This window comes from Vicugna pacos, chromosome 1 (assembly GCF_048564905.1).
Source record: "Vicugna pacos chromosome 1, VicPac4, whole genome shotgun sequence".
Taxonomy (NCBI): Eukaryota; Metazoa; Chordata; class Mammalia; order Artiodactyla; family Camelidae; genus Vicugna; species Vicugna pacos.
In genome coordinates this window covers 3,200,562-3,224,916 of record NC_132987.1, presented here as the reverse complement: position 1 = coordinate 3,224,916, position 24,355 = coordinate 3,200,562, and the positions used below count along the sequence as shown (strand labels likewise).

The 24,355-nt window shown below is 40.9% G+C and overlaps 1 protein-coding gene and 1 long non-coding RNA gene across 4 annotated transcripts in view; one reads left to right on the top strand and one right to left on the bottom strand.

Annotated features, from left to right (window-relative positions):
- The window catches only part of PIK3R4 (phosphoinositide-3-kinase regulatory subunit 4), a 70,073-nt gene extending 51,380 nt beyond the window's left edge, over positions 1-18,693 (bottom strand). For 2 of the 3 annotated variants that reach the window (XM_072971048.1, XM_072971033.1), the window contains exons 1-6: positions 18,240-18,693; positions 16,741-17,515; positions 9,296-9,429; positions 7,563-8,145; positions 3,710-3,844; positions 1,870-2,091 (exon numbers count right to left, since the gene is read on the bottom strand). In XM_072971048.1, coding sequence (XP_072827149.1) covers positions 1,870-2,091; positions 3,710-3,844; positions 7,563-8,145; positions 9,296-9,429; positions 16,741-17,473 — 1,807 coding nt within the window. In that variant the 5' untranslated portion in view covers positions 17,474-17,515; positions 18,240-18,693. The remainder of the gene's footprint in view (positions 1-1,869; positions 2,092-3,709; positions 3,845-7,562; positions 8,146-9,295; positions 9,430-16,740; positions 17,516-18,239) is intronic. The other variant, XM_072971041.1, reaches the window with a different exon arrangement.
- Positions 18,694-18,794: 101 nt separating this feature from the next.
- On the top strand, positions 18,795-22,444 carry LOC140695670 (uncharacterized). Its single transcript, XR_012071546.1, has 3 exons — positions 18,795-18,941; positions 21,620-21,839; positions 22,180-22,444. It is a non-coding gene; the product is annotated as an uncharacterized lncRNA (long non-coding RNA).
- Positions 22,445-24,355: the final 1,911 nt, after the last annotated feature.

Below are 24,355 nucleotides of genomic sequence, written 5' to 3'. Positions count from 1 at the left end.
ATTTTACCTTCACAATAACCAGTGAGTTAGGTATTATTATTATTCCCATTTCACAGACAGCTAAGGCATAGAGAAGATTAAATGATTTCCTCTAGAACCAAGCCAGCAGGGGACAGACCCAGAACCTGAACCCAGCAGTCTGGAGCCAAGAGTGCCTGCTCTTAACCAGTGCCCACAGGGCCCCCAGCACAGATGGCAGATGGGAGGACGGGACAGGAAGAGCAGGCAGGGGGGACCCACAGGAAGAAAACCCGAACATTAGCAGAGGCTGTACCCAGGCTGGAGGTCTAGGGGGGATTTGTCTCCTTCCTGGTTTCCAAATTTTCTACAGCAAGTATGTACTACTTTTATAAACAGACAAAAAAAATCAATGAAAATTATTTTTAAATGAAAAAAAAAAAAGGCCATGTTTCAAAATACACATGAACTGACCAATAGATGGAGGAAGTTCCAAAAGCCACCTTTTCAAAAGAAATAAAAATCAGATTATTGAAACAAGAGCCCAAGAAAGACAGAAAGATGTCAGAAACAAAGCATACTGTATTTAGGAACCAAGTTAGATGGAGTCTGGGATGGAAGGCTGAGATGAATCAATAAACTGATGCAAAAATAAAAAACAAACCAAAGATGTCTGAAAAGAGGAGGTACAGTAATCTCCAGTTGTAACAAAGCGAGAACAGCAGACAATTTCAAGAAGTAGAAAAGTACTTCTCAGAAGTAGAAAAGTACTCTTTTCTCCAAAACATTATATGATAGTATTTGCAGAACTAGGAACACTGTTGCCGTAAGTTTCTTTTCTTTTTTTATTTTTATAAGAAAGCATCCAACAGCAAACCTTTTAGCAGTTAACTTCCCAGATTGTTGGGAACCAAAAGTTAAACCCTACAGCCTTCTGCTACTACACAAGAAAGTCTGGATACCCGTGAAGCTCCTAATGTGTAGCACAGTTTTTTGAGTTACAGACAAGCTATACAATCATGTACAAAATGACATAAGAGGGTTCCTGGGTAACTGTAATAATACGGATTTAGCACAGGGTATTTCATAAATGACTCAACCTAAATTTGAAAAAGTCAGTACAGTCAGGTGGAAAGGAATCAGTTATTACTCCAAAGAGAAAAAGATTAAATCCTATGTCAAACATGACTATTCAAAATAAAGTCCATTTCTTTCTAACTGTGAATCTAAATGTAACAGGACTTATGCAGATAAAATACAAGCTCTCTCTCTTCTTTAGATAAATCTGAAAATGAGGAACAGCACCATTTTGAAAAAAGTAGGGGAAAAGCTGATTAATTTTTAAGATTTTCAGTTTACACAAAGTAAAGTCTGTGAGCTTTACTTCTTTCTAATCAGACTGATTTTCAATCATAGTTATACTTTATTTTCTGATTATAAAAGTGGTATGTTTACTATAAAATTTGACAAATATGGAAAATATTAAAGAAACAATCACTAGCCCCAGAGATAATCACTCTTCACATCTTAGTGTATTTAACCTTCTTAATAAATATATGATTTGTTACTGTTACCTTTACACACTGAGTAAACTTACAACCCACTTCAGTTACTTCAATAATATTTCATGGTACCCTCCCAGGTCATTAAATACTCTTTTAAAACATACTCTTTAATGACCACATGGTACCCGCTTCATACGGACGCATGTTTTATTAACTAGCCCCTTGATCAGCTAAGATACTTCCATCATCCAAAAGCAGCACGAAGATAGACAGATACCAGGAACTCATTTCATTAATGAAACCTGGTAGTACTGTCACCTTTCAGATTGCCTGGAAGTATCTGTTTGAGAAGATAATTCATAATCTTACAGAGAAATTTAAAAACAAACAAACAAAAAAAACATACCAACTATACTATCAAAAAAGGCTCCACGCAGATGCCAATCATTTTTATCATTCAGGAAAGTGATCATGTGGGACAGCAAAACGTCATTGGCCTTCTGACGTCCAAAAAAGACACACAGCCGTGTTATCCCATTTTCCATTAAGGTCTGTTTCACAATGTTCTCAGGGTCACTTAGCAAAGTGACAACTTTCTGCTGGACCATTTCATGTAAGGCTTGGAGCTCTGAAAAAGAAAAAAAAGGATTAATTTCCTTTTGTCCATACATATAGACCCAGTCTTTCTTACTCCTTGGAGGAAACAGAATGATTACAGAAGACACATGGGAAGTCCACAATCACTAAGTTTTTCCACTACTCAAAGCTCTGAAGTACAGTCAGGAAATTGAAATACAGACTGAAAAACATTCTAGCAAGCAGATGCCACAAGCGTAGTTACTCTCTCCCTGGTTAAGAGCTCTATTTACGAAGTTCAAAGAAAAACTATGAGGAAGCACCAAGAGGGAGATGATACTGCCCCAGTAAGAGCAACTTAGACCAGGACTGGAAAACACTGGACTGGGGCAGGATATAATCTGATGGTATAGGGCAGTCCTTTTAGAACGCGCTTTTAAAGGTCGGTTAATTACATTTTAGAAAGCTAGGAAACACACTGCAAGTCATGTCAAGGCTGTCCATGACCTGGCCACCGCCTTCTTCTCTGACCTTACTGCCTACCCACTCCCCCCTTTCCCTTTGTTTATGGACTAAGTTGTCTGTCTTTCCCTTACTAAAGCATAAGCTCAAGAGCAGGGATCTCCTCTGTCCTGTTTACCACTGTATCTCTAGTGCTTACAGCAGGACATAATTGCCTGATGCAAAGCTTGTCTTTACTAATTATCTGTTGACTAACTGAGGGCAGACACCACGCCTGGTGCAGCCACTGCCAAGGGAAAAGGTGGTCTGATAGGAAAAACTCTACCTTCACATTAAGAAAAACTTCACATTAATGCCCCAAAAGTTTTAATGCCCAACTTCACTATTTAAAAAGGTCTAATTAGTTACAGAAAGTAAGACAGCACCATTTTCTAAGTAATTCCATGAAAAAAAGCAAGGATTTCCTTTCTGATACATCCTTCTCTAAGTCTAAAATTATTCCACTGTCTTCAACTCTAGATAATATCTGCTGTTATAAAATGATCCATTCAAACAAGTTACCAGACACCACAGTTGTCTATGGCATAAAAATCTGAAAACAAGATTTCTCTAGTTTTTCTGAAGTAGAAACATCTTAGAATAGATCTAGGCATATTATTTTACACAAATTATTTTACATAAATCTCTTACACAATAAACATTAACTAAAAGTCTGTTAAAAGCTGTGTGGACGTAAAGCCACTTGAGGCCGGGACTGTGACCTCAGAGTTTACCATCATATCTGCTCCTTTACAGTAAAAGGTGTGAGTTTTGATTTAAAAAAATCATAGACAGTATGAAATAAAACAGTTGATGATGGAGGATACTCAGAATATACTCACATAAAGAGAAAGGGTTCAATTCTTTAGTATGATGTTTCCAATTTTTTTTCTTTTATAAGAACTAGATAATTTGGCTAGTTTTGCTGTTGATACAAATCAATCCTGGCTGAAAAACTACTGAGCTTAGAATCTGTGGCGACAAGTTGATCATTCCCTGGCTAGACAGCAGTGTATGAGAATAGAGCACAGTCAGACAACAGAAACCCTCCCACTGTGTGTCTGGTACTCCGTCACTGCACATCAAAACTATAAATGACAGCGTGCTACAAGTTCACATTAGCCATTCACTCCAAACAACAGGAAATCTGGAAGAGAAAACAGTATTACCTGTGTCATAATTTCCATTGGGATGTGTAACTTCATCTATTTCTTCACTATTTGGGTCATTTTCCATATTGAGATTTTTTAACTGAACCAATTCCAGGAATCTCAAAGCTGTTTCTGCCAGCAGAGCTATGTTTTCTATAAAAGGGAGAAATTTTGTAATAATTATAATCGTAAATATGGGTCATGTTTATAACTTTTCTTCCCTAAGTATTTATACACAATCACCAAAAACTAAAGAAAAGTGGGACTCGTCCGTTTAGCACTTAACCTAATCAGACTTCTAGTGACTAATCTCATAATCCACAACTATCCCCAAACTACCAGTTTTAAGAATAAAACATAAGCTTCTTTTAAAAATATAGAAAAGTACAAGGTAACTATAGTTAACATTGCTGTATGGTACACATCAAAGTTGTTAGAGTAAATCCTAAGAGGTCTCACTAAAAGGAAAAACATTTTTTTTCTTTTTTTCTTTGTTTTTTCATTATATCTATATGAAATGACGGATGCTAACTACTTACTTTGATAATCACTTCACAGTATACGTAAGTCAAACCTTATTCTCTACATCTTAAAATTACATAGTGATGTGTGTCAATTATACCTCAATAACACTGGAAAAAATACAAAAATAACACAAAACACAGCACTCAAGTCTACTGAGGCAAAAAATGCCTAATCTTTTCAACAGTAGAGACCTAACCTTTAAACAGTACCTAACAGGTGAGAAACAGGCAAGCAGGCTAGCAGAGAAAGTTTCACATTAAAATAACAGATCGAGCTGGGTTTTGGAATCACACAGGCCCTGGCTCAAGTCCTAACCATGACACTCACGAGCTGGCTGCCTAGCCCACCCGTGTCTCAGTTTCCTCCCACAAACCACCTCAGAGAGCCACTACCAAAGTGAATCAACCATCACTAGACGGCTCTACAAGGGACACTGAAGTTCTGAGTGAACCAAAGTGAGACCGCCCGCCAGTCTCGCGGGGGTCTGTCTTTCCTCCTTCCTCTTTGATCATCTGTCGAGACTACCTCATACTCCTCGCCACTGTGAAAATACCGACTTGGCGATTTCTGCCATCACACTTGCTGTGAATTACATCTGCTCTTTGCTTACACTTTCCTCTTCCATTTTCATTTATTCCTGCAACTCCATCCTCCTACTCCCGTGCTTCTTAACGTAGGACTACACCAGCCAGAGACGGCCCTCCTCCTCCTCAGCAGTGAAGGGCACTGAATGTAAACCACCTTATTTCACTGACTCTAAGACTCACTTTTTCTCAACTCTGAAACTCACAGTGTGCATCTCACAATAGCTGAGATTTCTGAGTCTATCAAATGCAGTGATTCTTTCACCTTGGAGCCCTGAGCCCAGCCCTGCCAGGTTCAACACTGTTCTGAATAGTGCAAAAATTGACCTCTCAGTAGGCAAGATACTGATACTCCGTAATGCCTGCTCACCCTACAGACAGGAGAATTCTGGACCATGCTGACAGTTCTAGGTGAACAGCCCACTGTAATGAACACATCTTTATTAGGAAAAGTCTCCTACGTTCCTGGGCACCTCTCAAGTCTGAGTAATCTACACTTATTTCCATATTTAAGTATATAAACTACAACACACTTGTCACTTCATGCAAGATACAAGTCCATGCCAGCATCTTTGAGTTAAAAATACTATAAAAGAAATTTTTAATTGATTTTAAACTTTTATAATTACTGACATGTGTGGTTTAATTACATTTAACCATACAAGTTCAAATAGACTTCTGACTACTTAAAAAGGCAGCTTTAAGCAACAAGGTCCTACTGTATAGGGAACTATATTCACTACCTTGTTATAAACTATAAAGGAAAGGAATATGAAAAAGAACATATACATGTATAACTGAATCACTATACTGTACACTAGACACTAACACAACACTGTAAGTCAACTATACTTTAATTTCAAAAAGATTGCATTATATTGGAATAAAAAAAGTTTTTTTTAAAACAGCAGCTTTAATATGCACTCAACCATGATAAAGGGACACTGCAAGGTCCCAGCACTGACCCTGGGTTACCAGGGACTCTTTATCAAGACCCAGCAGACCAAATAAAAGCAGGGTTGCTTCAAAATCAAGGTCTAGACCAGCAGCTCCAAGAACTAAGAAAAATTAGCCCAGATATACTTTGGTTGTGTTATTTAGCCTCTTCCATTCCCAATTTCCTCACCTGTAAAACAAAGGTACTATAATATCTGCTGCTCAAGGTTGTTGCAAGTGTCAATTGTAAGAGACACAGATTTTAAAACTTAAAATCTAAAACCTACTTTAGAATCTACATAAGTTTTGTAGCTAACCCTTGCAACCCTGAGCAGTAGATGCTTTACACCCAGCAGATCTTTCAATAAACAGCAGCTATAATTTTTATGCTGTGACTATTGGTAATTGAATGTAAATGTGTTAACAGCGCACCTACGCATCAGAGCCTTACCCGCTTAACACAACTGAGAAAAGACTAAGATGCACTGGGCCAAAAGCAGGTCATAACACTCTAAAGAATACAGCTTATTTTTAAGAATTATGACTTTTCTTTTCACTTAATTTTATCCAGTTCAATTACAGATGCTCCTTGAACAGCACTGGGATCTTTTTCAATAGTAAATACCACAGTATCACACAATCCATGGCTGGTTGAATCCAGAGACGTGGAACCACGAATACAGAGGGTCATCTATGAATTATGTGGAGATTTTCGACTGCTTGGAGGGTCAGCGCCCCAACCCTGGCACTGTTCAAGGGTCAGCTGTGTCTCTATTTGCCAAATGAACTATAAATACGCTTTGTTACAACTGATAAACCTGGATATGTCTTAAAAGAAACTCTGAATTTTCTAAGCCTGTAATTTACACCTATACAATTATGGAAACCATAAATAAATAAATAGGCAGATGGATAAATACATGTATTTAAAAAAAAAAAAAAAACACCACCAATCACTCTGTGCATGTGCCTAGCCATAAAGGCAGAGTTCAAAGACCATTTTTCCTGTTCCACTAAAATAATGACAAGCAAATCATAAAATAATGAACTAAGCATCTTTCAAAAAAGTGACAAATCTCATCACTACACATATGTTGTGTACTACTTACAAAGACGTCAAAACAGAATGCCTGATTTCCATCAGATTACATTTTATAAATAAATTGAGGAATTATGCAAATGTTTCAGTGATCTTTTCCATGCAGAAACTAGCATTTGGAATTAATTTGGGGAGCTGAACACATCAATCTGTCATCACCTGGTTTTATGAGAATTACAAATAAAACAGGTAGGTGTGTTTATAACACACCCACCACATCACAAAGCCACACATCCTAAGCATTATAGTAACTGAAAGGACCTTAAAATTCAGTCACTTAGTAGGCTAAATTCTTTCGACAGCAAATTACCCAACAAAATTAACCTCTTTCAACAGCAATAGACTGTTATAGCCTAATATTCAAATGATTCTATTTGTTCAGAGAAACTCTATGAACTCTGTAAAGGCCTCAAGACACTAGATCAGAAGTACGTACTTGTAAACATTAGTCTTACTCCAAATTAAATATAATATTCCCAGTAAAACCATAAGATTCTGTATTACATACTTTCTACTTAGTAATTCTGATGACAAAAAAAACTTGCTTTTTCAATACAAAGCTTGAGTTCCCAAGAGCAGGTTAGCTGTAAATACTATTGAAATGTACACAGAGTTTCAGTACCAAAGTTCACTCTCAGAATTTTCAAAGTTATCAGGGAAACAAGAAGTACTATGGTCACTACCATCAGTGATCCTAGTGGTTACCTCCTGGACACCAAGCTCTTACCAGCATAGGCTAGTCTGACGATAGTTGCATCATCCTGGGCCAAGTGAGCTATGCCTGGCAGGATGTATTCTGGGTAGATGTTGATATCGTTGCGAGGAACCTCTTTGACAAGAGCGAGAACCTTGGTTAACGTCCGCAAGGCTTCGGCCCTCACTCGAGGAACAGAGTCATTGCTGAAATGCAAAAGATATGGAGTGATACGATCCAAAAGAATTTCTACACTTAATCTCGGGGCCAAGTGGAGAATGAGTTCCAGAGCAGCGAGTTTGGAATCACAGTGCTTAAGGGTCTGCAGGCAGGACGTTATAACGGACACCAAGATGACCAGCCCGTTTTCCTTAGGTTCTCCTTCAGCCTTTTCCAGCAGATCGTGTCCACAGAGGTTGTGAATAATGTTGCCCAAATCCTTCCTTATGACCAGAATACGTTCATCTGCAGACAGAAATGTTTCCTTGGCAAACTGAGCCATGTAGGGCTGAAGGAAAGTGTAGAATATTTCAGGAAAGGCATTGCCACGCTGCTGCTTTAAGTAATCTTCTGCCTCTAAACGTTTCTCTGGTTCACGGTGAATCATCTGAGTTACCTACACCAAGGAGGGAAACAGTAAAAACTTGATTTGAGAACAGGAAATTAAACCAGATGAAAGCTACAAGGGCAACTTACACATGACTTCAAGGATTTCTGAGGCAATTCTGAACCTTTTCAATCTTCCCCTTTCAAGCTATGTCCAGACCCTGACTGCAGAGTGACAGGTGACTCTGCTATTGTCCTAGAAGGCAGCAGGAAGCCACATACTTGTGTACTCAGATGGCCCAGACACAAAGAAGAGGATAAAGCCTTAAAATCAGTCAAATTCACTCCTCTCACAGTTAAGAAAAAGTGGGCCCAAATTCATACAGTTCCTTAGCCAGCACACCATGACAAGTGAGTGCCACACCCGGACAGCCAGGTGTGCTAACTCCTAATCCATGTCCCCTTCACCGAGCCTGAGCTAAAAGGGCATCCTCAGAAGCATCTTACTTTTTAACGTTTGCCACTGGTAAGAGAAATCAAAATGCACGTTTCCCTACCTTACTAAAGAATATTCTAAATATAACATACCCTTCCCATGACTCAGCATCCTCCTCAGAAGCATCAGTTACTATACTGTCTGACTTTAAAAAGGTTCCCCGTAACAGCGATGTGGGGATATGGGACCTCCCACACACCTCCGCACATCTGTTCTGCTTTACTAACTTGTGATTCTAAGGTTCCCCTTCCAGGCGGCCCTTGGGGTCAAGGGAGGTACACAGAGCTAGCTGCCTCTGCAGGAAACGCCCTTCACTGCTGTATTACATTCAAGTTGGTGCCTCCTGTCTCCTCGTTTTAGATACACATCCTCTTCATGTCTCACTAGCAAGCTCCACCCTGGACAACCTCTCTAACCCCCAGGCACCTCCTGACCTCCCTCCAAATCTGTCCAAGGCAGACCTAATGATTATAACGGGAAGGGGTGTGGGTGTGTGTGGGTGTGTGTGCGTGTGTAAAATTAAGTCAAATGAGCTCTATGCCTAAGAAGGGGGAAAAATTGTACATTTCTGCCCAATAAAGTAAGAACAACAGGCTGTCTATATTAGCCTATGGGGCTTTATTGCTTTGTCCCAAATTCAGAATATTCCAGAGAGCTGACTAATGCAAAAGTGAGAACATAATTCTATTAAAAACTTGATGGCAAATATTTGTAGCATAGTTACCAATTCTCTGATACTGCGATCTTCAATTTTATTTAGCACTTGTTCAGGGAAAAACTGTCCATTTCTATAAGCCAAAAGTTGAGAGAGATCAAATAGTGGCACGCCTTCTGTAAAAAGCTCAGCTATCACGCAACCTGGAAAACAGCAGATATAATTCCATTAAAAATGAAACTCAAGATATCATTAATACAAATGAAGAACTGAGAATTCATAAAACTCAAAATGCAAAACTCAAAGTAAACTGAATTAAAATGTTTAATGCAACACACAACCACAATCAAGCAAGTTGGGAAAAATGTCTGCTGCCTAATCACCAACCTCTGAAAGCATAGAGTCAAAAAAGGCCTATTCAATTTTTCTCCTCCTTAAAAAAACTTAAATAAAATTACCTCCTAGTTCTATAATTTAAAATGAATATATTCCATATATGTTGTATATACACATACATATTCAGAGATACAAAAATTAAAACACATAAGAAATATAGTGATTTCTTTTAAGTATGGATTTATAGACATTAAGTCCATAAGAACTACTGAGCAGTTATATCTGCCAACTTGTTTATTCACCATTAAACAGTAAGTTACTAGGTGGGTGCATTACACACTAGACTCTAGCAGAGCATAAACAGATAAAATCCCTACCTCATGAAGCTTACATTTTAGAAAGAGATAAATAAAGGACACTGGTGAACAAACACAACTGTAAAATGAGAAGAGCTAAGAAGTGTGGCTTTAAGTTCAGGGAGGGAAAGAAACAACCTTCCTTTTGCACTGACACAATCTCCAAGCAAGGAAAAAATAAAGTACCTACATTCCCCAAGGGCAGAGCATTTCACTGAATCACAAATGACAAAACTTCAACAAGTTGCAAAGGGCTCCGTGAACAACCTGAGCTCATGGCCTCTGCATCTGCTGGTCCCTCTGCCTGGAGTGCTGTCCCCCCCCACCAAGTATCCTCACAGTGGACACCCCTCCTCCTTTCATCTTTAATCAAATGTCAGCTCAACACTAAGGCATTTCTCAACAGCCCAGGTTAAAATTACAAGCCCCACTACCCAACCCTTGCTGCCTAGCACATTTCCCCGCTTTCCTGGCTGTTTTTCCCCACAGCACCAAATGCACAGGATATATCGTATGCATTTCTTTCTTTATTGTCCATACACCCACTAGAATGCAAACTCCATAAAGAAGAGATATTTGTCTATTTTGTTCACTGAAGAATCTCCAGCAACTCAGTTCCTGACACATAAACATAATAAATTTCTTAAATTAATTTCTACCCATACAGTGCCAAGTTTTAGAATAAAAACTAAAAACGGCTATTAAGAACACCATAAGCAAGTAAAAATAGAAGAACTAAACAATACCATAAACCAGATCTAACAGACATCAAAGGACCTCTTCACTCAACAACGGAACACAAAGTTCTCCTCAAGCACACGTAGAAACTCTCCAGGAGAAACCATACGCTAGACCGTAAAACAAGCTTCCATGAGTTTAAAAGGACTAAAAATCATACAAATCACGTCCTTCAAATCACAGCGGAATGAAACAAATCAGTAACAGAAGAAAATGTGAAAAACTCACAAATATGTAGAAGTTAAAAACACTCATAAACAACCAATGATCAAAGGGAAATTAGAAAAGATTTTGAGATAAATGAAAAGCAACACACAAAAATGTGTGGGATGCAACTAAAGCAGTATTTAGGCGAAATGTTTAACTATGAACACATTCTTTCTTTTTTAATATAAAAAACAAGAGCTCAAAACAGTAACTGAGAAATAAGAAAAGTAAACTAAAACCAAAGCAAAAAGAAGGAAGGGAATGACAGAGATTGGGTGAAAATTTTATGATAGAGAATAAAACACAACAGAGAACATCAACAAAACCAAAAGTTGTTTCTTTGAAAAGCTCAACAAAACTCACAAACTTTTACTAAGAGATGACTCAGACTACTAAAAACAGGTATGAAAAAGGGAACATCACTATCAGCTTCACAGAAATGAAAAAGAATTATACAGGAATACAGTGAACAATTGTATGCCAAAAAATTAAATGAACTAAATGAAACGGGCAAATTCCTAGAAAGATATAGATTACCAAAGCTGACTTAAAAAGAAATGGAAAATCTGAACAGACCTTATATAAAGAGATTGAATTAGTAATGAAAAACTTCCACAAAGAAAAGCCTAAACCAAGATGAACTGTCAATTCAGGTGAATTCTGTTGAACATTAAAATAATTAACACCCATTCTTGACAAATTCTCCCAAAAAAACAGGACTGGAGGGAACACTTTCCAAATCATTGTACAAGGCCAGTATTACCCTGATAACAAACTAGACAAAGACACCACAAGTAAACTACAGACCAGTATTGCTGATGATACACATAAAAATCTTCCCAAGAATATTAGCAAACTGAGAGCAGGAATTAGAGTCCATACCAATAACCAGTAAATAAATGTGGGGAAATAGGGAGCACCTCAGTACAAGAGAATGCTGCGGGCCCCCTGGTGAACATGGAGGAAGTGTTGATGGTGGGAAAGCATCACTTTGCAACCGTCACAGTAAACACTGGATCAGACAAGAATTATCAACAGATACCAGATCAAAGGGGAAACTGCAGACTGGCAGGATATTTGTATGGTCTTAAAGTTTCTTCCCACAGGCTGCTTATTGAGGCAAGGGATTAAAAACACAAAAAGTAACTATAGAGGGGAGAAACTGGGCAAGATCTTGACTGAGTGATCAAGGTTAACATCAGCCGGGGGAGGGTATATCAGTGGCAGAGGGAGTAAGTGCTTAGCATGCACGAGGTCCTGTGTGCTATCCCCAGTCCCTCCATTAAACACATCAATAAACCGACCAAATTACCTCCCCACTCCAAAAATAAATAAATAAATAAATAACATCACCAATAGACACCATTTGCCTCCAGATACAATACTGTGAAGACATCCTCAGCTGTGCAGGATCCTTATTGAGAATTAACAAGCTGAATCTAATCACAAGGAAACAGCAGATACACCCAAAATGAGGACCCTTCTACTGAAAAACAAAGAGGTGAGGCTGAGCAAGGGAGAACGCACACACGCACGCGCACACACATACACACAACGCAGGTAAAAGCTGGTGAAAACTGAACAAGGTCTATAGTCTAACAGTAATACACCAACATCAACTCCTGATTCTGAATGCCACTATGGTCATGTAAGACGTCACGTGGGGAAAGCTGGGTGAAGGGTTCTTCACTATTTTTGCAACTTAGTGGAATTCTATTATTTTCCATAAAAAGTACAAAAATAATTTTTAAAAATTTAAGGGGTGAAGTATTCTCCAAAAAGTGTCAATGTCATAATAACAAAGAAAGGCTGTGGAAATGCTCAGAGGCAGCTAAAGAGACACGACTACTAAATGCAATACCTGACCCTAGACTGGGTCCTGTCCTGGAGCCGGTAAAATGCTACAAAGGACATTATTGGGTCAAATACAAAATTAGAATAAAAAGTGTAAACTACTGTATCAATGTTACATTCGCTGCAGTTATAACAGTAACATACAGTGACCTAAGTATTATGTAAGAGACCAACCCGGATCTTAAGAAACACAGACTAAAGTATTTGGAGAAAAGGGCCATTGAGGTATATAACTCATTGAGGAAAAAATCGGGAGGAGGGGGGATGGAGTGTGGGGCAGGAGTATAAGTGATAAAGCAATTGGAACAAAATGTTAACAACAGGTGAATTTGGGTAAAGGACTTACGGGTGTTCAACGTACTCTTTTTATTTTTTTGCAGGTTTTTAAAGTTTCTAGGTTCGAAAGTATTTCTGACTACTGTAAAAAGTCAGAAAGAATGACTATTTACAACAAAATGGAGACTGTCTATGGACTGAACTATGTCCCTCACCACCTCCCCCTACACCCCCAAATTCACAGGCTGAAGCCCTAACGCAGTACCTTAGACGTGACTACCTGGAGAGTGCCTTTAAAGAGGTAATTAAGGTAAAATGAGGCCATAAGGGTGGGGCCCTAACCGATGACGACTGGTGTCCTCATGAGAGGAAGGACACCAGGGAAAAGTCGGTGTAAGGATATACCAAGAAGGTGGTCACCTGCACGTCAAGGAGAGAGGCCTTGGGAAATCAACCTTGACCTTGGACTTCCAGGCTCTGAGGGAACTTTCCAGACTGAGGGACAATACATTTTTGTTTAAGCTACCTAGTGTGGAGTGTTTCATCGCAGCAGCTCTAGTAAACTAACACAGAGGTAAACATAGGGTTTATTTTCCTTGCACCTTTCAAAATGGTACTCCGGAGAGGTGTTACGGAATGGTACTTCCCTGTGGAACAATTCGTCCGCACTGCCTTTATCAGCACTGAGTCCTTTGTCACTGGATCTCAGCTCCGTGTCACCTTCTGGGGAAGCCTTTCTCCTATGTCAAGTAGTCCCCACCAGCCCTTGTCACTCACTTCATCACAGCATTTAGCACCAACCGAAATTAACTTTCTCACTTTTTAGTCTCCCCACGACCTTAGAAAAAGCAAACTCCCTAGTGCAGATGCTCTGACCGTCTTGTTCACAGCTGCGCTCCCGGCACCTACAGGGCACAGTGCCTTACACAAAACAGAGACTCCAGTGACTGTCCAGTGAAGGAGGGAAAGAGCTCCAGCAAAAAGGCTCTGTCCATACGTGTGACCAGAGACAGAGCGTATATACCCGTCTCCCAAACTAGCACCAGGAACCATGGACATGCATTAAAATGCGGAAAAGTCACACTCAAAACCCAAGGACCTCAATCAAATCTTAGAACTGTGGAGGTGGATAGATTCCATCCACCTCTTTCAAAGAAATAAAACGGCCTCTCTTAGCCAGAACAATGTAAAGTTCTTTAGTCTGGAAAAACAAACACTGAGTAAGAATTTTGTTGACGTTTACAAAACTATAATGCACAGAAAGGCATTAACCCCTAAAATTTCAAAACTATAATTAACTTCCAGTTATAAAATAAGTAAGTCAGGGGGATGTAATGCACAGGATGGTAACTATAGTTGCTAAGAGAGTAGATTTCAAAAGTTTTCACCCACAAGAAAAAAAACTTTGTAACTATGTACGATGATAGATGTTAACTAGACTTGTAGTGATCATTTCACAATATATACAAACGTCAACTCATTGTGTTGTGTTGTACACCTGAATCTGGTGTTATATGTCAGTTACACCTCAATTTTTTTAAAAGCTATAAATGATCCCTGAAGCTAAAAAGCGATCACATTTCTAAGCCAGAGGAGTCCTATTTACAGAACTGTAAGTTTAAAACATAAAATGGTTCAAGAAAAATCTAGACAAATTCACTTGTTAGGTAGTTTAGATAGAAATGAGCACTGGGCAGGGGGAGAGGAAGGGGAAAGGAACAATTCAGACCACAAGGAACCTGAGCTGTCAATCAACCAGAGCGCAGGGAACCTGAGTTGTCAATCAATCAATCAGTCAATCATGAAACCAGAATATAAAAACAGGAAAAATGGGGGAACAGCGCCATTTTTCCTCTCTTGGTTGGCCTGCTCCCAATTCTCAGGAGCGCACTATCTCTTACTTTTTCAATTCACTAATAAAAGTCTTGTTTATATCACACTTTCTGTCTCTCATCAAGTCTTTTTTTCGGGTGACTAAGAACTGAGGTAATTCTTATTTTCCTTTTCCTGGTAACACACTGATCAAGTTGGGACTTTGATGAATTATATTTCTCATATTGTTATATTTACAACCTGGAGGCTAACCATTTCATCAAAAATACCTCTCTCAGCATTACCCGGGGACACAGATTAGCGAGCTGAACAGACCAACAGAGGTACCATCCCGTGTAACAATTCTCACTCCTTCCCCTAGATGAAATACACTTCTTCATTAATCATGTTAACTTTTCCTAAATAATCTAAAATACAGCTCAGTTTTCTTTGTAGGAAACCTACAGGCGAGAAAAAGATTAAAGCCAACCTTCGGAAATTTTACCCAAAAAATGGCACTGATACCTGAGTTCATACGGCATTCCTCCAGGTACCATCCTCAGCCCACCTCTTCCCAGAAGTTCACAGATAACCTAAAACACATGACCAAGCTTCCTGTGCTCTGTGGATGTCAAATAAAGTATACGAATGTACAGCACTTTTTCCCAAGGAAGGAGGTCACCAGTTTCATTAAAGTCTTCAAGGGGACTCAAAAAAGCTTAAGAATCACTTCTCCACATACCCTTCCTGGCTATGAACTCATTCCCTTGGCTACAGTAGCTGAGTCCTGATAACTACCAAATCCCCACCCTACCCCTCTAGGCATCAAACCTCTGTAACCAACTCCCTGCTGCGCATCTTCCCCTGCGGGTCCCCCACACCTCCTACTCCGCGTCCAGTACGGACCTCAGCATCTTCCCACCCTCACCTGTTCTTCCTCCTGTGTCTCCCATCTCACTGACTGGTATCATCTCCCCAGCTCCCCAGGCCAAAAAGGGGAAGGAAAAGCAGCGTTCCTGATCCTCCAGTCACCGAATCCTAACAACTCCACCCACTAATTATCTCTGAAGCATTACTTCTCTCACACCCACCTCCAACTGGCACAACTTAGAACCAGTCAGGGTCATGGCATTTGGACTGTGGCGGCTGATGAGCAGCCATTTTTCCCGTCCGTCTCCAGTGCAGCCCCTCTGCAATCCACTCTCTGCGCTCCAGTGTCTGGTCTAAAGCACCTACCGATAACTTCCCCATAGACAAGCATGGCAGGCCAGACCCCTTCCCACCTGGGCCTTGCTTACTTCACACTCTACATTCCAGATGTACTAAATTACTTAAAGTGACCTAAGGCATCAGGGCATTACATTCTGGTCTTCAAGTCTCCGTGAAGCAACACCCTCTGCCTGAAACAAACTACCCTTATGACTGCTGCTCTCAATCACTTTCAGGTCCCAGTTTAAATATCATCCTTCCAACAAAGACGCCTTCCTGGTCCTGCTGTCACCGCCTTGGAGACTAACTTAAGTGTCTGTATGTTTCTGTAACACACCCTATGCTTACCACCACCACCACAAATCACAGAGCACTGAACAATGTCTTTTTTCGTTATCACACCTAGCTCCCCATTAAAGTGTAAGCACCCTGAAAAGAGAAACATAACCATCCACCCACATCTCCAGTGATTAAGACAGTGACGGACACATACAAAGGCAAGAATTCAAACAGTTAAGCATCTGAATGAGTGGACCACTCTTTACATTTTCTAGGTACTTAATCACATTCAATGAACAAATGCTGCATCTACCTGAACAGTGTATGAGGATTTATCAAAAAGTTAATTTTTCAGCATACAGGGATTAAAAAGAAGCTACATCTCTATGTTCAAGAGTTAAAATAAATGCACACTCCCCTGGCAGCAAATGTGCCCAACTCAAATACCTGCTGAAAAGATATCCATGGCTCGCTTCAACTCTCCTCTTGTTCTCTGGTTGCTATTCAAGTCCACAAGTGGAGTGGAAGGATCTCGCATGTACTCTAGCTCAGTGGCAAACAACCCACCATCAACAAAGCGCTCAGGAGCAATGTAACAAGTTCTTCTCCGGGAAGTGTCAAAAAAATAGTTGAAATCCGCTGGGTTGTCCTCTGGAAGATACGTGGGTTTAAAGCTGGCAAAATCAGTTAGCAGGACCCAGTTCCAACTTGTGACCATGACATTCTCGGTCTTGATGTCCCCATGACGGACTCCAGATTTGTGCGCTTGGTCCACAGCGGTCAGGATCTGGAAAGCCACCCAGCGCTTCTCCGTGTTGTTGAGGAAGGGACGGGTGCTGATGCGGTCGTAGAGGTTGTCTCGCACGTACTGCCTGAAGAGCATGGCCGCTTTCTCGGACGCTTTTTCTGCTGCTTTCTGGAAAGGCAGACAGTTCTGTGCAGAATGAAGCCTGATTTTCAGTTCCTCAAGCTCCTGTTTATAGCTGGTTAGAGGCAAGGTAGGATCCTGAATGGCAAAGACCTTCACAACCACCAGGCCTTCTCGGTGCTTCGCTCGAGCAACTTTAAAAAAGCGAGTACTCCCCAGACTCTTATCATATTCAAAGTCATGGATGTCTGAGAAATAACTCTCCACTGAGAGGATCTGGGAGGGAGCAATGCCAGCGAGCTGGTTTCCCATAGTGACAGCGAGTCCCTCCGGGTCAACGTTAGGGTACAACACCTATTTAAAAGGGGGGGGGGACAGGAAGGGGGGGAGGGAGGAGAAAAACAGAAAGGGAAAAAAAATAAACAAGCAATGAAACACCATCATTTACGTAGGCTCTTCCTAAAAGATGCACCGTATTTCTCTTCCACTGACAGCACTGCACTTAGCCTTCTAGAAGCCTGTAAGTTTCAGACATATTTATCTAAAAACATCTTATTTTACCTTGCTCTTTCCAGAAGCTGACCTATATTTAAGCAGTCCCTTTCAATATTAACTTGAAAATACCAGGATGTGTATTTTCTGGTCTTTAAATTTAAAATTTAATGAGCCTTTACTATGTGCTCAGTATTGTGCTCAGGGCTCTAAGAGTCACAAAAGTACTACATGACAGTCTCTGTCCAAGAACTTGTGCTCTCGAATATAAACCCAGGCACATTAAAAACGTAAACCTGACCAAGAGTCGCCTAGTACAAATAGGTCAGGCTACAAAAATCCACAAGGCCAGCATATCCTGGCCCTTCCAGCCTAACTCCAGTGTGCCTTCCCACTCAGCTCACAGAAGGCACAGAGTTGTTTTGATTTGCAACAGCAACAGGAAAGAAACCCTGGCAGAGCTGTTAAAGAAAAGTATACCAAAACACACGCTGGACAAACAGAGCCCAGGATTCTCCGGGCTCAGCCTCTGCAGGACATAAAAACAAAAACGGACACACGGCCATGCACACGTGCGAACGTTTACCCTGGGGCTCTGGGATGTGTTGCAAGTCGACCGCTACCTCGCCCTGAGGTCCTGGCGGGTTCTGGGCGGGGAAGGGAGTCGGCAGCCGGGCGCGTCTCCTCTACGAGAGCCCTCTTCAAAGGCAGGAGGCGGGATCCCGGGGAAGGGACGCGGAGAGTTCCAGGCTCCAGGACCCCGGTGGTCCGCGGGGAGGCGAGGAAGTTCCCGGGCCAAAGCGGACACAGCTGAGGAGATGCCGGCCCCTCCTCCGCCCCGTCGGCCACGGGCTCCCGGGCCTCGCCCTCCTCTCGCGTGGACCTGGCCCTCGAGGCCCTCCGACTCCTCGAGGGCCTCCCCACCCGCGGGCCGGCGGATCCTGGAAGGCAGGGAGGGAGCCAGTTCCAGGGAAGCTCCGCCGCTCTCGCTGCTGCAGACGCCGCAGACACCGAGCTCCCGGGAAAGCCGCCGGCTCTGACCTCACTTCCTGTCGCGGGCGGAAGTGACGACGCCGCGAGGCTTGAGGAAGAGCGCGAGTCCGGAGCTGGTTGCTAGGAAACGAAGGGGCGTGGCCTCGCGGCGGGTGCCCGAAGGAAGAAAGTAAGACTCTCTGACCGCAGACTGACTGTTCGCCATCCTGCTCTTGTCGCTGATCCCAAACTCTGAAGCTTTCCGACATCTCCGAGACCTGCTCAGACGCCCTTCACCCAAGAACACCAGAACAGAGTTCGTTAAGAGAATTCACAGGCTTATTTAGGAAATTTAATTTATCCCAGGTCAAATTGTGTAAGAGCTTAATAGAGATATAATTTGCATACTATTAAGTTCACCTGTTTATAATACACAAATCAATGGGGTTTCACACATTTTACAGAGTTGTGCTATCATCCCTATAATCTAATTTTAAAACAGTTTCCTAAGCCCCAAAATGAAACCCTGTAACTATTAGCAGTCACTCCCCATCCACCCCATTGCTCCTCCCGTTGGAACCCCCAGGCAGTCACTAATCCGCTTTTCTGTTGTCTGTTCCGGACATTTCGTATAAACGGTAAACAACACGTGGTCTTTGAGACTGACTGCTTTCATTTCACGTATTTTTGAGGATTATCCCTGCTGTGGCTCATATCAGCATTCCATTTCTTTTTATTGCCAAATATTCTAGTGTATGGATATTCCACATTTTGTTCATCCATTCATTCCGTGATAAACATTTGGGGGTTTCCACTTTTTGGCTATTACGAATAACGCTGCTGTGAATGTTCATTTGTAAGGCTTTGAGTAGTCGTATGTTTTCACTCCTCTTCAATAAGTGAGTGATTTGTGGAGTCACATGGTAACTCTATGTTTAACATACTGAGAAACTGCCGAACTGTTTTCCAAAGTTGTTGTACCATTTTACATTCCTGCCAGCAATGTATGAGGATTCCAGTTTCTCCAAATCCTCAATGACACGTGTTATTATCTATCTTTATAATTATAGCCACCCCTTGGGTGTGAAGTAGTATCTCATTGTGGTTTTTATTTGTGTTTTCCTAATGACTAATGATGTTGAGCAACTTTTCACGTCCTTACTGCTATTTTGTACATCTTCTTTGGAGTAATATCTATTCAAAGCCTTTACCCATTTTCCAATCGGGTCATCTTTTTATTATTGAGTTTAAGAATTTTTATATATTTTGGATACAAGTCCCTTTCAGATTTGAAAATGGTTTTTCTCTGTGTTGTCTTTTCACTTTCTTATTGGTGTCTTTTGAAACAAAATTTTTTAATTCAGAGCTGATTTTTGTTTTTTATCCCAACAACATCCTCTTGTCCATTCTTCCCCGTTTCAATAGAGAGCACTGCTACCCACTGGATTCCTCAAACTACAGATTAGGAAATCCTTAGACTGTCCTCAGCATCCTTCTACTCTCTCTTTCCTTCAGTGACCCCACTCGATAATCACCTGCTCTTGCTAATTCCACCCCAAAATGTGCTCTGAAGCCACACACTGCCATCTAAGCCAAACCAGGGCCTAAGCCAAACCACCATCATTGTTGTGATGTCTGGACTTCGAAACCTACTCAGAAAAGGCATTTCACCCCCACAATATTATTTTTTATACTTCTCCCATGATTTCTTCTGGGTCTTTTTGTATTTTAAAATTTCTTAAGTATGTGTTTTAATCATTGTAAAATTGTCTCAACATCTGACATGGCTACTACTCCAGTCATCTTGTTTAAAATGCAACTATAATTATGACATCTATGCTTACATCCTTCCAGATTCTCCCCCTTGTTTTTAGGCTAATATAAAAAATCCTTAATTTGGCCTACAAAACGCTGCATGATCTGACCCCTGCCCACACTGCCAAGACCCGCTCATCTTTCAAGTTCCAGATTAAGTAGCAACACTTCACAAAAGTCTTCCCTAAAGCATCCCCCACCCCAGCCAACTTCCACCAGTATGTAATAATATATTAAAAAGTTCATGGACCCTAAACTTTTTCTTTATAGCCTTTATTATCATTGAGATCATTTAATTTTAGGAGGTAACTATTTGCTTAATGTCTGTTTTGCCACCGGGCCATAAACCCCCTGAAAACAATATTTTTGTAATTCTTATTCAACACCTAGAGCAGTATCTGGCATCTGGTAGGCATTCAACAGATACTTGATGAATCAATAGGTGTGGCCTTGTCAGGTTTGTGACCATTAATGCCAAGGTCATGAAACCCAGGACAAAGAATGTCTAAAATACACATTTAGAATTAGTATACACATACAGTTATTTAGCTGATAATAATTAAAGATTATGTTTACATTTCAGACTCTGAACACCATGTAAGTGCTTTAACCATCTCTCCAGTAGAGAACTCAGGGTGTAGAAATGAAATAAATCTCTCTGAATTTAGATTACTATTGCATTTTCTCCACATCTATTTTTTTTTGCATCCCTACATTTTGTGAAATAACTCATGAAATATTTTTAATACCTTCTATACTCACCTCTATGGTTTTCTTTCCTTTTCTTTCTTTTTCTCTGTTTTTAAATAGCAATCATGGCTACCCATGAGGCTTTTGAAAAGGAATCTCACCTGGTGCTTTTCAGAGTAAATAAAAAATAATAAAATTTGCTTGCCACTGGTGCAGTAAAAAGAAGAAAGTGCCCACAAACACTCCTCTGTCCTCTGGCTAGTGGCCTCTCAGCTGCATTGTGGCAGTGACGGAAAAAAATAGATGTTTCTGGAAAGAAGCTGTCCTATAGAAACTCTATTTTCCAGCCCCACCCCATCCCTCCCCTTCCATCTAAGTGGGGCCACTGGACTAGCTCTGACTGTGAAGTGCATGTGGAAATGATGTGTTTCCTTCTGAGTCAAGGCAGTTAAGAGGACAGTGACTTTCTCCACTCTCCTCTCCTTTCAGCCTAGATGCAGGGTCTCAAAGCCTTAGGGAACACGAGAGTCGCACAGCGGTAGGAGCCTGTGTCCCTGAGGTGCAGTCTGGAGGAAGACCACCTGTTAAACAGCAATACCCACGGGGCGCTTTTACACAAGCAAAGCAAACACCTGCGTCTTGCATACTGACCAGGGATCTCGGCCTCCTTAATAACAGAAATCGGTAAGAGGCCAGAGGAGGAATTGAGGCGAGCCTTATTGGGACTCTTGCTGCGGCAGGAAGGAGAGAAAAGTAACAGATGCTCTTGCTCCAAGTTGAGGGTAGGGGAGGTGCTGGTCCCTTACACGGGGAGAGGGTAGGGATGGGTCCAGGGGTTGGGCTGGAGGGGTGGCTGAGCTGGTCTGCCCACCCCCTTAGTGGGGCAGCTTGCAGGGATCATGCACAGTAACCGGCTTCTGCTCCTGGCAAGTTAAAGTGGCAGTTGGGTTTTTGGTCTTTTGTATCGTGTGATTCCTTACTTGCCCCAACTGCATGCACAGTTATTTTTAGTCCCTTATAGTTTCATTGTGTTCTGTTGTTCGATCCAGGTGGAAGCACTGCAGCCCAGGTCCCATCTCGTCTCATCAAGCCAGTGAAATGTTAGCACTTATTTGCTACAGTCATCAGCCTCACCTTAACAAACATACCCATCTTCCTGGTCTCTGTTCACCCCTACCTCTCCTGGGCTGCTTACCTCACCAGGGCACTTCCCAACCCGGGAGGTGTTCCCATGGACTCTTGGCAATCCTTGCATCCTAAGGAAAAGGAGCAAAGAGAATCCCTAATGGAAACAAAAACAACCCTTTCAGTTAATAGTAGATGTTTTCTCTTTTTGTAGAAGATTCCCAGCTAATCATGTAAATTGAATTATGGAAAACTGCATGTTTGTAACTTGCAGTATAATCATTGCCGTATAATCACCACAAGCATTATCAACGGAGTCTAAAATCACTGGGTAAGAGGTTCTGAGGCAATAAAATCTGTTCATTGCGCCCAAAGAATACCTACAGGTTACTTCTTATGTTAGAAAGGGGAAAATTAACCTTTTATGATGGAAAACTCTGGCAGAATACCCCTTTATTCAGGTGATCAAGCTTAGCATCACTAATAGTACATGATATCAACCATGAAGCATTCTTACCAAGAATATTCAACTTGAATCTAATCAACCTCTAGACCTCACTGTCCGACATGGTAGCCACTAGCCACAGCTGACACACTTGACATGTGGCTCCTCCAAATTGAGATGCACCCTAAGTGTGAAAAACACACAGCTTTTAAAGGACTCAATACCAAAAGAATTTTTTAAAAGACTCATTGATACCTGTTTATACTAGATTATATATTGAAATCATATTTTTAAAATATTGGGTTAAATAAATATATAGCATAAAATTAATTTAATCTTTTTTTACTTTAAAAAATGTGGCTATCGGATTATTTTATTGAGAGGGATAATTAGGTTTATTTGTTATTTTTTAAATTATTATTATTTTAATGGAGGTACTGGGTCTTGAACCCAGGACCTTGTGCATGCTAAGCAGGCACTCTACCACTGAGCTATACCCCCCACACCAGATCACTTCAAATTACATATGTGGCTCAGGCTATATTTTTATTAGACAGTCCTATTCTTGACCTATTTTCCAGCTTATAAAAAGAAATAAAAGAGATAGAGGAATAATTTACATAATACCATCAGGAAATAATATGACAAATCTAGAAAAATGGAACATAAGCCTGGATTCTTCAAAAAAAAACAGTGGAGAAAATTTTCTAGACTAAAAGACTCTAAAGAGACACAAAGTTCAAATGCAGTGTGTAAACCTCAACCAGATTCAGGATTAGAAACATCTGCAAAAGATATCTTGCACATACGTGGGGAATTCTGAATATGGATGGAATATTTCAGACAGAAAAAATGGCAAAAATGTTTTTTAAATCGCTAATTATTTCACTTTTGCTATCACTTTCTGGGTCTTCTTTTAAAACAGCTAAGCTGTCTGACCTGTAGCTGGTTCTCCATCACACATTACGGGATAGGATCGGCAGTCAAGAAGGCTGGGCTCCTGTGAATATGGAACCTCGGTGGGTAGCTTTGTTCTAGAGCCAATGGGAATGCAAGAGCTAAAGAAACTTTTTTAAAAGATGATAGTTGTTCAAAAAAAGATGATAATTAATAAGGGCTATGAAGAAAAAGTACATGGAAATGAGAAAATATAACTGGGGGAGGGTGGTGTTCAGGGAAGGCCTTCCCATTGGGTCGGTACTTAAACTGGGGACCAAAAGATGAGCAGTTGGCTATGTAAGGAATAGGGCCAAGAGGGCTGTGAGCAGAGGAAAGAGTCAAGGTGAAGCCTTGAGAAGCTAAGGCCAGTGTGTGTGTTGGGGGGTTGGGGGACATTGAGTGGGGACAGCTACAGTGTGGGAGGGGGACCACGGGACCCACACATCAAAGCCATCCCCCTACTCTGCCCCTGTTCTTCCACCTCTGCTCCTCTGCCAGTTCTGTTCCACAAAGGATGTGAAGTACCTTTACAAAATGAAATCTGACAATGAAAACAGAAGCGAGAAATAGTCATGAAAAGGAACAGAGAACTAGTATATAGAATCAGTGAATTGAAATTCAGATGAATTTTCAGTTTAGCTTTGAAATTGTGGCAACTGATCCCAAAGGGTAAACGTGTGGTTTATGTAGTTCCCATTGTCCAGGAAAGGGAAATT